The sequence below is a fragment of the Meriones unguiculatus genome, chromosome 12, assembly GCF_030254825.1.
Source record: "Meriones unguiculatus strain TT.TT164.6M chromosome 12, Bangor_MerUng_6.1, whole genome shotgun sequence".
Classification (NCBI taxonomy): domain Eukaryota; kingdom Metazoa; phylum Chordata; class Mammalia; order Rodentia; family Muridae; genus Meriones; species Meriones unguiculatus.
In genome coordinates, this window is record NC_083360.1 from 21,091,462 (window position 1) to 21,106,043 (window position 14,582).

The 14,582-nt window shown below is 35.5% G+C and overlaps 2 protein-coding genes across 4 annotated transcripts in view; one reads left to right on the plus strand and one right to left on the minus strand.

The window, feature by feature from the left end:
• Positions 1-10,870, plus strand: part of Fbxl5 (F-box and leucine rich repeat protein 5) — a 38,176-nt gene extending 27,306 nt beyond the window's left edge. Inside the window, exons 10-11 of the mRNA XM_021664350.2 lie at positions 4,353-4,501; positions 10,070-10,870. Of these exons, the coding sequence (XP_021520025.1) occupies positions 4,353-4,501; positions 10,070-10,146 (226 nt within the window). The 3' untranslated portion in view covers positions 10,147-10,870. The remainder of the gene's footprint in view (positions 1-4,352; positions 4,502-10,069) is intronic.
• A 2,425-nt stretch (positions 10,871-13,295) lies between these two features.
• Cc2d2a (coiled-coil and C2 domain containing 2A) overlaps positions 13,296-14,582 on the minus strand; it is a 77,132-nt gene continuing 75,845 nt past the window's right edge. For all 3 annotated transcript variants that reach the window (XM_060365370.1, XM_060365372.1, XM_060365371.1), the window contains one exon: positions 13,296-13,589. In XM_060365370.1, the coding sequence (XP_060221353.1) occupies positions 13,401-13,589 (189 nt within the window). In that variant the 3' untranslated portion in view covers positions 13,296-13,400. The remainder of the gene's footprint in view (positions 13,590-14,582) is intronic.

Genomic DNA, 14,582 nt, shown 5'->3' on the forward strand with positions numbered 1-14,582 from the left:
TATCATAGTGTAGGCTCTGAGAGCAGCTCTAGAATCAAGTTCTGAACTATTTATTTCAGAAACCTATGTGACCTTGAGTCTTGGAAGAAGGTCAATCTCTGAGCCAGACTTGGTTACAGATGGGCCAAAAAACTGATGTCTGAGCCTGGAGAGATGGCTCAGTGATTAAAAACACTTGCTGCTTTTGAGTTCAGTGCCCATCTATATGATGACTCAGATTTGTCAATAACTTCACTTCCAGGGGATCTGATGCCCTCTGCAGGCATCCACAGGTACTAGGCATCCCATGGTGCATAAACATACACCCAGAGAAAACACTCATATGTATAAAATAAAAACAAAACTATTGTCAGTGACTCTGAAGCACCTGTTATCACCGTGGGCCCAGGGACCTAGGTTTAAATTTCAACAGAAGACAGTGTGTTATCTCAGTCTTGTAATAGTAGTATGACTGCTTAAGAAGACCAAGGCACTATTCTCTCTGTAGTCAGGGTATCATCTAACGTATGGGGCATAATCATGATGATTAGAGCATTGACTCCCTGGGAATTGAAAATCATGGGCCACCAGCAGGGATGACTCTGTGATCACAAAGCCTTAGGGATGGAAGGATGCCTTGACTACTTCTCTGTGGAGCAGGGCATATCCCAGCAGTTGTTTTTGGTTCCAAGACAATATAGTACAATTGCTGCATGGGTCAGAGATTGGGGACATGTTGGCTCCCTCTGGGGCATATCATAGAGTGTGGTCTCTAGGTAGCTCTGTCAGCTGTGTTAAATTTTTTGTGAGGGACAGTAAGTGTTCAGCATGGCGATGGGGCTACTGAAGGTCCTTATTTCCCTTTTACCTACAATAAATCCATCCTGGTTGCTGGTTGGGGATTGGGCTGTGGAGATACTTTCATTCTGTATGAGGCCACTCGGGGTTCTGGGCTCTACAGAGTTTCGGATGTACTGGTTTTTCTTGTGTTGGCTTTACCAAGACGTAGTTTTTAATTGGTTGTCTTGGCTGTCTTTTGGGGAGGGACCAATTTTTAGGGGTGTTGAGTTGGCTGTCATGCCAACATGCCCTCTAAGAGCTCTTAAAGTCATTTTTCGCTAGTCCTGCCATCATTATCATTTATTGCTGTGTCTTTGACTAATGTATTTTTTTCTCGTAAATTATTTTAATATTTGATAGTTTTTGGTTGGGTACTGGATAACTTGAATTATATATTGTTGAATTTGGGATTTTGTTTTTTTCTCTTTAATAATTAGCCCTTTTAAATCACTTTTGTTTGCATCAGTTCTAGAATGTGTGTATGTTTCCCTGGCTTTCTCTTCTTTTTATATACTTTATTAATTGTTTAAATGCTTTACCTGGTTGAGGCCAGAATTTGTTTATTATTCATTTGTCTTTTTGTTATTTTGGCCTGTGTCTAGCATACTTGATTGTGTGTGACAAGACAGGGTTGAGAGAGATCTTTTTAGAATACATTCCCTTGCTGTTTGTTACTATATCCCTTAGTCATTCTACCTTTGGCTACTTTTGATATCCCTTTACTTTTTCTTATTCTCGTCCGTGTCCCCAAAAGATACATGCACACATACACACACAAACACACACAGGTATGAACGTACATACATACTTCTACTTTAGCCCTAAGCAACTGTTTTCTCATTTTCTATGGAACTGTATGGGTTTTTTCTTTAATAATTTTATTTTCTTTTTGTAACATAGTACTGCTGGCTAAATTCTGTTTATCATTTGTCTCATAGTATGTAGCATTGTGCCATTATGAGAAACCTGTTCTGACCTGTAAAGACCATTCTGTGTGTTCCCAGAAGACTATTCATCATATACTATAATTGCTTGTTTGTATTCATAGTTGTTTGTTTTCCACTAAGTGCCACTAAAGCCAGTGACTACACAAATGGTTGATTTAGGTATTTTTGTAACATTTTATATTTCATTAGATTTGTTGTTCGTTAAGACACATTAGAGCTTTTTTAGACTACCCTTTGAAAGGGGCATATTTTTAAATTGCAAACTGTTGATGTTCTTAGACTTTATAAATTACTGGATTTTTCCTTGGACCAATTATTCCAATAGCACTTTCAAGGCTTGGGCAAAAGAATTTTGAGTTCCAGACCATCCTTTGCTATGTCAGTTCAAGATCAGCTTGAACTATATGGTAAGACCCTGTCTAAAAATACTTCCTCATTCGTGTCAGACCACATAGATTTTGATCTACTACCACTGTTAACCTGAAGTATATAGAGATGGCAAAACGGTGGGAAAAAAATCCTTTAAAATTAGAATATAAGATAAAATAGATTTAAAACATGCCCTTTATCATTTGGTGTCCTCTCTGAGTATCAATAATTCCCATAGTCCTGCCCAGGTGTGACAGTGTATGCCTATAATCCCAGCTCTCAGGAAGAAGATGGAGAATTGTTGTTCACTGCCAACCTATTTTGCACTGTGATTTCTAGGTTAGTAAGGTACTGTCTAGCAAGAATGTCTCACAAAACAACAGAAATTCATAGTTCTTTTCTATCTCCATTATAGTTTACTTCTTCTGACATTGGTTCCTAATATACCATAACAGATTTAATTTTAGTTTCTTAATTTATCTCTTCTGTATCTAGTTATTCCATTTTTGTTTTAAAATTCCTTTAATTATCATTATACAATAACCTGACATTGTCAATTTTATTCTTGATATATTTTAATATCTACTTTAATGTAATATTAGGTTTTCTTTTAAACACAGAGATGAATTTAGATAGTATTAAATTTACTATCACTACCCGCTCCCTTTTTTTTTTCTTCCAGAGTTTCAAGACAGGGTTTCTCTGTGTAGCCTTGGCTGTCCTGAACTCACTTTGTAGACCAGGCTGCCCTCAAAATCACAGAGATCTACCTGGTCTGCCTCCCTGAGTGCTGGAATTACAGGCATGTGCCACCACACCCAGCTTACTAACCTCCTTTTAATATATTTTCAGCATGCCCCAAACACAAACCCCATACTTGTTATTAGTTACTCCAGTTCTTCTTTGTCCTCAGTTTCTAGGAGCCAGTTAATCTATCAACCATCTTGGTGGGTTTACTTCTTGTTAAGTGGTAGTATTTATGGTTTGCTTTTCTTGACGTAGAAGAATGGGTTTAAATTTTACACAGATCACATGTCTGTACTTCATAGCTGTGTAACATGTAATTGTATGGTTATACCACATTTTGTTTATCCATTCATCAGTGGGCATTTGGAGTGTTTTGCATTCTGTCTGATGTAAATAATGCTCCCGTGGACATTTATAGAGATGTATGCTAGTTTTGACATAAACCTGTTTTCAGTTTTCTTATGTGTGTATACCCAGGAGAGGAATTAGGTTTTTGGGGACACAGAGGTCCTTGTACTTAGAGAACCAGGAATGTTAATCACACAGGGATGTCTCCTCAATGGAGGAGATAAAAGTCAAATACCTGAATCCCATCCACAAAGCTGAAAGTGGATTTTGTTAATGACCTAGTGACCTTGCTATCTGAGGAGGCAGACCTCACTCAAATTCCCCAGCATGATTATCCCAGACTCTTCCCTTTCTATACCGTTACCCATCCTTAGGGCATGCCACATGTACTTTATGGACTGCTGACCTCCATGCTATTGGTGAGAGACCTCATTAGATTCTAGGTTTTTTAGCTATAGAACCCATAGCATGGTCTCATGTACTTTGTAAGAGTTTCTATGTAGTCACACTGTAAGCCTTATTGTACACCTCGAATTGGACTGACTTAACTGATTGTTTCCTGGAAACCTTTTCCCAAATTATACTGTGTTTTAAATATGCTGATAACGAACTGCCTAGCATTAGACTCCCCAAAGTCTGATCCAGGTTGACAAATTCAGTGTGCACTGGGTTTTCATTCTTATCTTCCTGTTTGGTTTAGTTCACTTCTTTGTCAGGAATATAGGAACCCCTTCCCTAGGTTTTGGGGGAAGGTCCAGAACGGATAATTAGGTTTCAAACTTCAGTAATTTTTTAAGTGTTTTTTTTTTTCTCTTAGTTTGGTGGGAGAATGAACAGTACAACTGTAGGTCTCACTCAGTGTTTGTGTAAGAATCGAGTTACTATAATGTTCCTACACAGAAAGTGTCATATGCTTCTTTACTAGTCTTTAGGGAAAATGTAGAACATTTTTTGAATCAGATATATTTTTGTCTAAGGATGAGTCAGTTTCCAGTGTTTTATAAAAATGATTAACTTTTCTTATTACCAAGTTGAGATGTGTGTAAAATACTACTGGACCATAGCAGTATTAAAAATTTCAAAGGTTAATATTCTCTGACTGTCACATTATTTCTTTTGCAGGGTTTTGACTCTGGGAGGAGGGCTGCCTTACTTGGAGCACCTTAACCTCTCTGGCTGTCTTACCGTAACTGGTGCAGGGTTGCAGGATTTGGTCTCAGCATGTCCTTCCCTAAATGATGAATACTTTTACTACTGTGACAACATTAACGGTAATGCCTTTTAATAGTGAGAAACTTTAAGAAATCATTTAAAAATTTTTGGTAGTTCTAATAATTTTTATAGCTTTTGCTTTTTGGATTCCTAATTGCACAAATTGTCCTACTTTCAGGCTTAATATTTAAATTTAATAAAATTAAAATGATTTGCTTCTTTAATAAAATCAAAATACTACGCATTCATTTACTTCTTGAAGCTAAATTTCTTTCTTATCCATTCTACCAGGTTTTTAGGCATGTAAGAGTTTAAATCATTTAAAAATGACAGTTTGTTATAGAAATATTAAGATTATTATAAGATTTTGAGAATGCCACTATAGTATTCTAGTACCTACCAGTTAACAAACTTAAAGGTATTGATTTTCTAGGTACTCTGGTTTGTGAGGAATGACAGACTCTTTTTTTTTTTTTTTTCCTTATAGCACTGCTTTATCTAGTGTAGTAGATAGACAAAGAAAGGCTTTGGTGAAATGAACTCCTCAGAACCCTCAAGATTGAGGAGAGTAGACTATGTAATACTGAGACTATGTAAATACTGAGAAAAGACAGAGGTGCCGTAGGCCTACCTGAAATTCCTGTTTTAGAAGTTGATTCCTGAACTGATTTAAAATTCATGAAGTAGGGCTTGGGGATGTAGCTGGTTGGAAGACGGTTTGCCTAGCATGCACCATATAAAACGAGTGGTAGCAAGAATGGTGGCTCGTGCTTGTGATTAGTCCTAGCATTCAGAAGGTAGTGTCAGTAATTCAGGGACATCCCCTACTTCAAGTGCAGCTTGGGCTATGTGAGACCCTATCCTAACCTCCCTACCCCTCATGCACACCATTAGACATTCCTTCTCTCTCGTTTCTCCCCTCCCCTTTTTAAAAGTGCATTCTATTCTTCATTGAACATGTTGGAACATGCATTTTCAAATTATAGTTGCTGTTCTTTTGGGCATTCGATCTGGATTTCTCAGAAGCATAGTAAAGCTGCTCCTTAATTATTAATTAACAAAACAAATCATCCTGTAATTTTGTAACTGGAAACAAATAGCTTTATTCTCTTATACACCTATCTTTTACACTGTATACTGTTGATTTTGAGAGCCCAACTCATTCTCACAGGAGAGGGACGATCTGAGGTTATCCCTGGGAGAAAATTGACAGGAGCCAGAGAAACTAGAGAGAAGAAGAATATTTTAGCATGCAGAGAGATTACTGAATTTCCTATTGCTTGGAAATTAGATTTCTCTTAGAAGAGACGATAGCAGATCTCAGCTGTCGTATTTCTGGAAGAGCTGACATGTTCCTGACAAAAGCAACTTGGTAGAGCCTATCTTTGTTTTTTCTTACCAGCAGTGTGTAACAAAGCAGTGATTTTTTGGTTGAACCCAGGTGAACAAATAAAAACAAAATATGCTCATGAATGAAAGTTTTTGCTTATTTTTAAAAATAAAGCCATGGGAGACTAGACAGGTGGATTTGGTGGCTAAATGGATAACTCGTATTTCTCTTACAGAGGAATTGAGTTTGGTTCCACACAGATACATAGGGACAGCTCACAATTGCCAGAAATTCCAGCTCCAGGGATCCAGACCCTGTTGTTCATACATGTATACCCACACACAGATATGTAATCTGAAAGAACAAAAATAAATACAGCTTTTAAAAACAAAGCTTCCCAAGGATTATAGAATGTATTTTAAGACTACTAAATGATTTTAAAATAAGATTTTTTATTTGTATGTTACATTTTGAATTGCTTTTATAATTTCAGCATAGCTTGTGTTTGGAAACAAATCTTCTAATTTGTTTTGCCTATTGGATATAAGTATTTTGGCGGGAAATATTACATTTTAGCTCAATTTTATTATATGCCAATTTAGTTTGTACCTAAGTGCTTTTAAACTTTTTGAAAAATATATAGATGAAAAAAGTTAAGTGCTTAAAACCCTTTGTACTTTTTCAATATTATTTTTATCTTAATCTGTTTTGAATATATAATATTAGCATTCCAAAGGAGCTGTTTAATCCTTTGTTGAATATAAATTTTTTATTTCTAATTTTCAGTACCAACTTTTAACTCAGATCTGAGTTTTTTTTTAAGTGTTTGAAAGTACTTGAAATAGTTAAATTTTAAATTTCTTTCTTGATAGAGCATGATTTAGAAGAAGTGTAAATGCTTTAAAGTTTATGGGGTTTAAAGTTCATATCGTGCACTTTCTAGGATTCTAGGTAGTTGCTTTTAAAGCAGTACTTTGAGTCAATATTTTCTGTAAAAGAACATACAAACAATTTAGAAAGTGCCAGAATTGTACCTAGTTGTGAAAGATGATACCATTGACATAGTATCTTTCAAAGCTTAGCTTGTACAGGAAATACCTGGTGAAGGCTTAGGAGATCTCATTTTTATTTCTTAAAGTAGTCATGATTCAGTACATGGTTCAGGGTAAGGAGTAAACATACATATTTGAAAGTAACATTTAATTTAAAACGTATTTTATTAAAAGAAAATTTATGTAATTACCAGATTATTAGGTAAAAGAACTTAATGCTGGTAAACATTACTTGTAAACTAGATAGTGATGGAAAAGACAGAATGATCTGTGGCCTAAGTACTGGCAGAGACATTGGGAAAGATGTTAGCCATCAGCTATTCCATTATTACTTTGAGCAAGATACTGCTGCCAAACACATATTCTGATTCTTCTGAATGATTTTCCATGACTTTTAAATTGTTACTTGATTTGGATATGCAAGATGTCTTAGCTATAATATTTACACAAATCTTTATCATTAACAGTTGTTGTATGGCATAGTTTAGAGCTCTGAAGAACATTTGAGCAATGTTAGTGAGTAATCTTTCTTGTGCTGCTTTGCATTTCAGTTTGTGCATAATTTAGCAGTTAAGGTAGATTAGCTCTTAGTTCTGGAGGTGACAGTCACAGATGATTTGCTCTCTTATGTTTCTAATTTAAGTTAAAAAAAGGAATTGAAGGTAAGTGAAGGTAAGTGAAGACACACTCACAGCATGAGTAATACATCGTACTTGAAACCAAGAAAAAACACGTCATTTTTATAAAGCAGAATTAACTTACCTTTGGAGTTCTTTTCCTTTGAATATAAAAAAGTATTCTTTGCTTTAATGATTTTTGCCTTTAAATTTTCTATATTCTTATAATTTAGCCTGATATAACTGTTTTACTCCATTTTCAACATTGAGGTAGAAATTTGCTAGTGAGAAGTCAAATATTTAAAGGGAAGTATGCTTTCAATTGCTAGTTAAGTGGGAGAATAGCATACTTGACCACTTGTACTGTTTCTCTTAAAAACTAATTGTGTATTTCTCTTTGCTGCTTCTAGCTTTGGTGGTTTTCCTAGGCCACCATAGAATTCGTATAATATTCCTTCTTTACCTCTATGTCACTAAAAATAAAAGGGCATAGATGTAGGCAGGGTATATGGAGCTGTGTAGCCCGGCTACTTAGGAAGATGAACCTATGAACCTAGAGGTTTATAGCCAGCATGGAATACATCAGACCTTTTCTCTTAAAAGAAAGAAACAAGCAAAAAAAAAAAAAAAACAAAACAACCAAACAAACAAACAAACATGTATATGTATATAGACATGTATGGTCTTTTATTTGGAAAATTAAAAATTTTCATTTTTTTCTTTGACAGTTACTGAGAATAGAATTATGTACTGATAAATAATAGGTACATTTTGCTGAGATTCAGCAGTATAAACATTAATTAGATTAAGGCTCAAGAGGTAGGTAGAGAGATGATATTAAGGCAGTGCTTGGGTCTTAAAGATAGAAGATGTTTGGTGGCAAAGCAGTAATATGTAGGTGAAGACAAGTTAAGCAAAGAGATGGTTAAGTATTGACTGGTGCATAGAAAAGCTGGAAATATGTTACAAAGAAAAATTTGGTCAAAGACTAACAATGGGGGAGGAATTTCAAGGTTTAGGATTCTTTACCAGGGTATTTCTAACTACCAATTACAAAAAGGTACTAAATCTTTTTAATTTTAGCTTTGTGTCCCATTTTAAGGAAGAATAAGAAAAATGCTGCTTTATAGGGTATTGTAAATTTTAAATATTTGGCATCTAACAATTAAAAATGGAAGATTTAAATTTTTATTAAATAAAAGTGGGCCTGTAAGCACTCTAGTTTTACAGGGTATTTTTGAAACCTACAAACATGAATCATTAGTTTCAACTGTCTGATAAATTTACACTGTTGCCCATTTCCATATTGTATGTAATGTCCATTTTTCTTATTTGAAGATAATCCCAGGCATGTCACTCTTAAGTATGTGAACATAGGTGAAATTACAGTCAATTGCAGTTGTACACATATTTGTAAAAGTGTTTTTCTTAAAGATAATTTGTCATTTACATAGTGAAATATATGAACATTGTATTTCAGTGACTTGATCCAAAGAACTTCTTCATTGTTTCATATGTGTTGTCTTGGGAATGAAAGGAAATGTTCAACTTCAGGCAATACATGAAGTCTGTATATTTAGCTGCAAGTATCATGATTACTGTCCGTAGGGTGTTAGTATAGTCACCTTTTACAATATACTGCTGCACTTACAAAACAGTATGATATCAATGTCTTTTTGAGGGAAGCTGGAGAACACTTGAGGCGTAATGTGATGTTGAGTTCGTTAGGTAGGTATGCTCTGTAGTGGCCATGTCTTCTCATTTCATTGTTCTGTGTATCACAGTTGCAAGCTTTAGCTTCCCACTGGACGCATAAAGAGTTGCTGCCTCTTAAGTCAGTGTACTTGCTACATTAAGTCTTCAGAATGCTAGAAACAACCCTTCTACATTTGTTTCTTCTTCAGAAAATAATTTTATTCAGAGTACTAACTTTTGTGAAATCTCTCTGTTACTTGTCTAATTTTCAGTTAGGTTTCTGAATAGATCTAGATCTTTTATCTAGTGTCTGGGTAGCATAGTGCAGCTGGTGTAAAATTCCAGTTACTCCACAAGTGTTTTATTATTGTAAGTGAATCTCAATTTTATGTTTTAGGTGTTTAATTAACCAGTCATTTTGCATTCAGTTTTGAGATATTTTTGTTTAAAGCTGCCATTTGTTTTTGTCTACAGATGCTCAGAGAATGGCACATACATTGAGTCTGTGTATATAGTACATTGTTTTAAACTTTGAATATGACACTTATTGTTCATTGCTGCGTACTTTGGCTGACATAGTACAGATGGGGTTTTATTTTTTTGTCTTAATTATGTTTCTAGGAAGAATGCTCAAAGAATTTGTTGTTAAATTATTCAGCAGTTTTGTTTCTGTGGATTTGTCTCCTTTTCTCCTTGGGTTATAAGATTCTTGGGAAATGTTACTATGTTCCTTCTTCTATGGAGTATATTTTAGATAAAATCAGACCAGTATTGAAAATTTGTGTCTGAATTTTTATTGCATTTGCTGTAAGGCTTTACTTGTATGATGTTAGTGAACTGCTAGTAAAACACAGCTTTAGATTAATAAGCAGAGCTGTTTTTGCATAATCTCCGTGAAGTTCCTCCTTTCACATATTTTTTACTTTCATACAGGTCCTCATGCTGACACCGCCAGTGGATGCCAGAATTTGCAGTGTGGTTTTCGAGCCTGCTGCCGCTCTGGCGAATGACCCTTGACTTCTGACCTTTGTCTACTTCATTTAGCTGAGCAGGCTTCCTTTCATGCACTTTACTTATAGCACATTTCTTGTGTTAACAACCGCATTTTTGATGTGTCTTGTTTTGGCCCCATTTCTTACAGTCTCAGAAATTTAATTTAGCAGTGAACTGTACAGTGTTGTTTTTCTTTGCAAATATATTTTTGTTTTAGAAAAGGATTAGGATTTTTGTTAGGGTGAGGACATTCTTTCCAGTTTCTTTTAAATGAAATGCTTTAAACAGAACATCACTAATGCTATGCTATTTAAAGTATTTTCAGATTATTTTGCATTTTAGTCATTGGGGGTTATTGGCTCTTTTATGTGTAAACACTGTACCAAGTTTTGCAGATACTTTCAAATAATAGGTTTCTGAAATTTATTTTCAAAGGCTGAACATTTTAGGAATGGATCTTTTTTTCCCTAACATTTTCTTTATTTGAACAATTCTCAGGGGCCAATTCAAACACACTTAGGAGCAGGATTCTTTAAGATTATAGAATAAATTGGCCTCTTGGTGTTAGCTCAGTGAGCCAGCAAAGCACCAGTCAGTCTATTTCAGTCTATTTGTATTTGCTTTAGACACCTGGTTCCGCTGCTGTCCCTAAACTGTCAAATTTGGGAGGGATTTTTAAAAATTCCACATTGTTTGAAGAAATGTATAAATAAAATCTACTTTGAGAAGTTTACCGATCAATATCTCTTGTGTTGTGACTTTATTTTAAATCTCAAACCAAATTTGTTTTTTGAGTGTTCATAAAACTACGACTTTGACACATTAACAGTTTTTGATACTAAATATTATTGAGTTAAATTTTCATTTGAAATTAATTATAATTGTGAAGGAGAAACTAGTGCCCAGCCTCTTTTTTTTTTTTTCCTCCTTCTTGTTAAGTGCAAACAGAGCACTTAAAGGAAGGAGGATGTAATTTTGAGTCAGCTGGGCAGTCATAACTGCAGGTAGCAGGTTCAGCTCAGGCTAATGGATAACTGTTTCAGTGTGTCTGAAGATGAACAAGAGTTACAAATGGGAACATAGTTGGAGGAATTTCTGGAACAATTTGAATTAAACACTGGTGTATCTGCTGGCATTCTCAAGTATCACCCTGCTGTCAAGTGTTTTTAGTCTGATTCCATTACTGTTATTATTTGAAAACAAAATACAACCCTACAAATTTGGAATAGGGCTGAACAGATGTAAAAGCAAGTAATCTTAACATTTTGAGTTTGTCACACCTGTGATGCAGTCTTCGAGTTCTTGTGGACACTGCAGTTAGCTTCCTCCTGTAGGTATGTACAGGAGGAAAAAACAGTATCTCATTCTCTGAGAATGTGAAAAGAAATTGAATATAGAGTCGAGTCAGATGATTGACTGTTACTCATAGTGTAACTATTTATTTCTTATAGTGCTTAATAAAGCTTTTTTGTGAAGCTGATAGCAGGTACCATTTTGAGAAAATAAACTGAAAATTCCCCAGGAATGGGTCTCGTGTAAATTTATCCTTCATTTTCTCACTCTTAACTTGAAGTTGCACAGTACAATGGCCTTGAGTCATCAAGAGAAGACTAAGGCCTATCCCTCGGGTAATCAGAAAACAGTATAGCTTATAGGGGGATTTATTTTTTCTGTAGTCTTAGATATTATCTTTAATAAGTAATTTTGAACAGCTGGTTTCCTGAAATTGTAAGAATGGAAGTTTTTTTTTTTTTTTTAATGTACACATCTTGTTTTTCATTCTTAATATAGGGGATAGTTTAACATGATAGTTGGTTTCAGTTTATTTGGGATTTTGTGATTGGTGTCCTTTTGAGAATAGTGTAGCACTCCTGTAAATTGCATCACAACACCTGCTAGACTTTAGGTGTTAAATGCAAGGTCAGTGTTGCGCTTCACATGTGCTGGCTTTTATAAGGCTCACACTGCAGTAGAAGGGGTGATATGGTCACCCCTTCTCGGCATCCTCACGGGGAAAGGAAATGACTAACCTGCCCATGATTACCCAGGTAGTACGGCACAACTAGGGTTATACATAGTTCATCTTCTTACTATGCCTGTCAGGGAACTGCCCAAGAGAGTTCATATGAGGGCAGCAGAGCAGAGACAAAACACAATTGCAGTGTAACTTAGTAGAGGGATGTGTCAGTTAAAGGGTTAAAGTGGATACTTGGTCTCTTTTGTCTTTGAAAGTGAAAGCCCCAACTGTGTTCTCAGTTGGAGGTCATCCTCTCTCAAGAGTTGATTGGGCATTAGGAAATGTAATTTGATAGAGGAGAACTCAACTGGAGCAGCTAGTGCTTGGAGGCCAGGTAGGCTGTTATATACCTTAAAATTTTTATTAGATTTTTACATTGCATTTTATGGGTTTTTGCCTAAATGCATGTAGTACACCCTGTGTGTTCAGTGCCTGTAGAGGTAAAAAAAAAAAAAAAGGAAAGGACAATGCAGTTAAGGGTGTTTATGAATTGCCATGTGGGTGCTGGGAATCAAACCTGGAACAGCAAGTGCCCTTAACTGCTGAGCCCCCTCTCTAGCCCTTGCTATTAAACATCTTACAACATATAGAACAGCTTTCCACAAAGAGAATTTGAGATGTCCTGACTTAGGTATTCCTCTTTTGCATACCTCTTTCCAGATCAGTACACATATTTACACACTTAATATCTCCCAAAACTTCTGCCAGCCACCTTGTGCATGTGTGTGTGAAGGTTGGGGGGAGCATGCTCCATAGTGCATGGACCTGAGTGTGTGGGTTCCAGTTGTACAGGGGCAAGGGTATAAGGTGGGATGTAGATTTTCAATCTAAGCCATACTTTAGTTTTTTTGTTTTTAAAATTCCTTTGACATTTATATTGTTTTATTGGCCGTGCTTGCCTTGTTTTTTGTAACATTAATTTTATGAGACAACCCAGCATTTGCAAATTTTGATGCTACAGAGTTTTTCCTTGTCCCCCTCGCCAAGTTGTAAGGAATTAACTTACTAGGTATTGGTGTTGAGGTTGCCATTCTTCTGGACAGAAGGAAGTGAAGGGTACTCATGCTGAAATCTAAACACTAGTGCTCATAGTCTCAATTGAGTTTTGGGTCATAGTGTAATGAGACAGACTATAGCAGGGTTACACAGTTTGAAAATAGATAATAATTTTATTCAAAATAATTTTTAATTTCATGATAATTTAAAATGTATATACTAATAATCTTTAGGTGATATAAAAAGCACATTGGGAAATTACCTGTTACGTACAAGGGAAGCAACATAGATCCAAACAGACAAAACATTTTTTGGATAAGGGTGGATATATACAGCTAAAGCAAATTCAACATTAGGAACATCAATATTATGTACTCCAGTACTATATACAGCTTCAACCAAAGGCTTCACTTCAGAATAAGGCAGGTGAAGAGGAAATCCAGAGAACTGAGGAGAAAGAACACATTTGTACTTTTAAGTAGTTTGAAGAAAAAGAAATTTTCCATATATAATTTACAAAGTTCTTAATATTAAACCTTTAGGTTCACGGGATTATTTTGTTTCTGTTTACTATATGTTAACATATAAATGAAGATGGTTTAATATTTTTGTTTTAGTTACTAACATATTAATAATTATCACCAGTCATTCATTGTTCCTATTTCTCTAAGCCCTTAGTACATGGCCCATGTACATAGATCCAGGTAAAGCTAATCAGTGCATTCCTGTCCAGGCACAAAGATTAGTTTATAGGTCTGGGCATGTGATCAACTTGAGTCTTTGGATATTTGCTATGGGCAGTGATACAGCTGCCCTTATTTACTTTGGCAGTGTGTGCAGATGTGTTCTTGGAGTTGTTCTAGTATTTGTTTTTATGAATGAAGCCTGCCCAAGAATGTCACCACATGAAGGAGGTCAAAGAGAGGGGAGGGAAGACTTGCAGAGAACTGGAACAATTTTCCACTGTTGAAGGTTACTATGATTAACTGAAAAAACGTTCTGATAAGTTAGTTGTTCTGCATTTATCTTAGTGACTCATTCATTTTGGCTTTCATTCTGTTTATCTTATGCTAATTATGAAATTGTCTTTTTTATTACTCAGTTGTAAGACATGATACATAGGACAAACCACCAACAGACAGCATACATAGTTTATTAGTGAAAACTTATTTAAAAATCAATCATAAAACTACACCCTTAAGCCTGGTGGTGATGGTGGTGGTACAGAATGCCTTTATTCCCAGCACTCAGGAGGCTTAGGCAGGTGTATCTCTGAGTTCAAGGCCAGCTTGGTCTACAGAGTTCCGCGATAGCCAGGGCTACAAAGAAAAACTCTGTTTTGAAAAATAATCAACAAAACAAAAATAAACTGAATACTTAACCAAAGGTGTTTATTTTCACCTTTGTTTGCAGTTGAGTTTAATACTTTAGCCAGGTGTT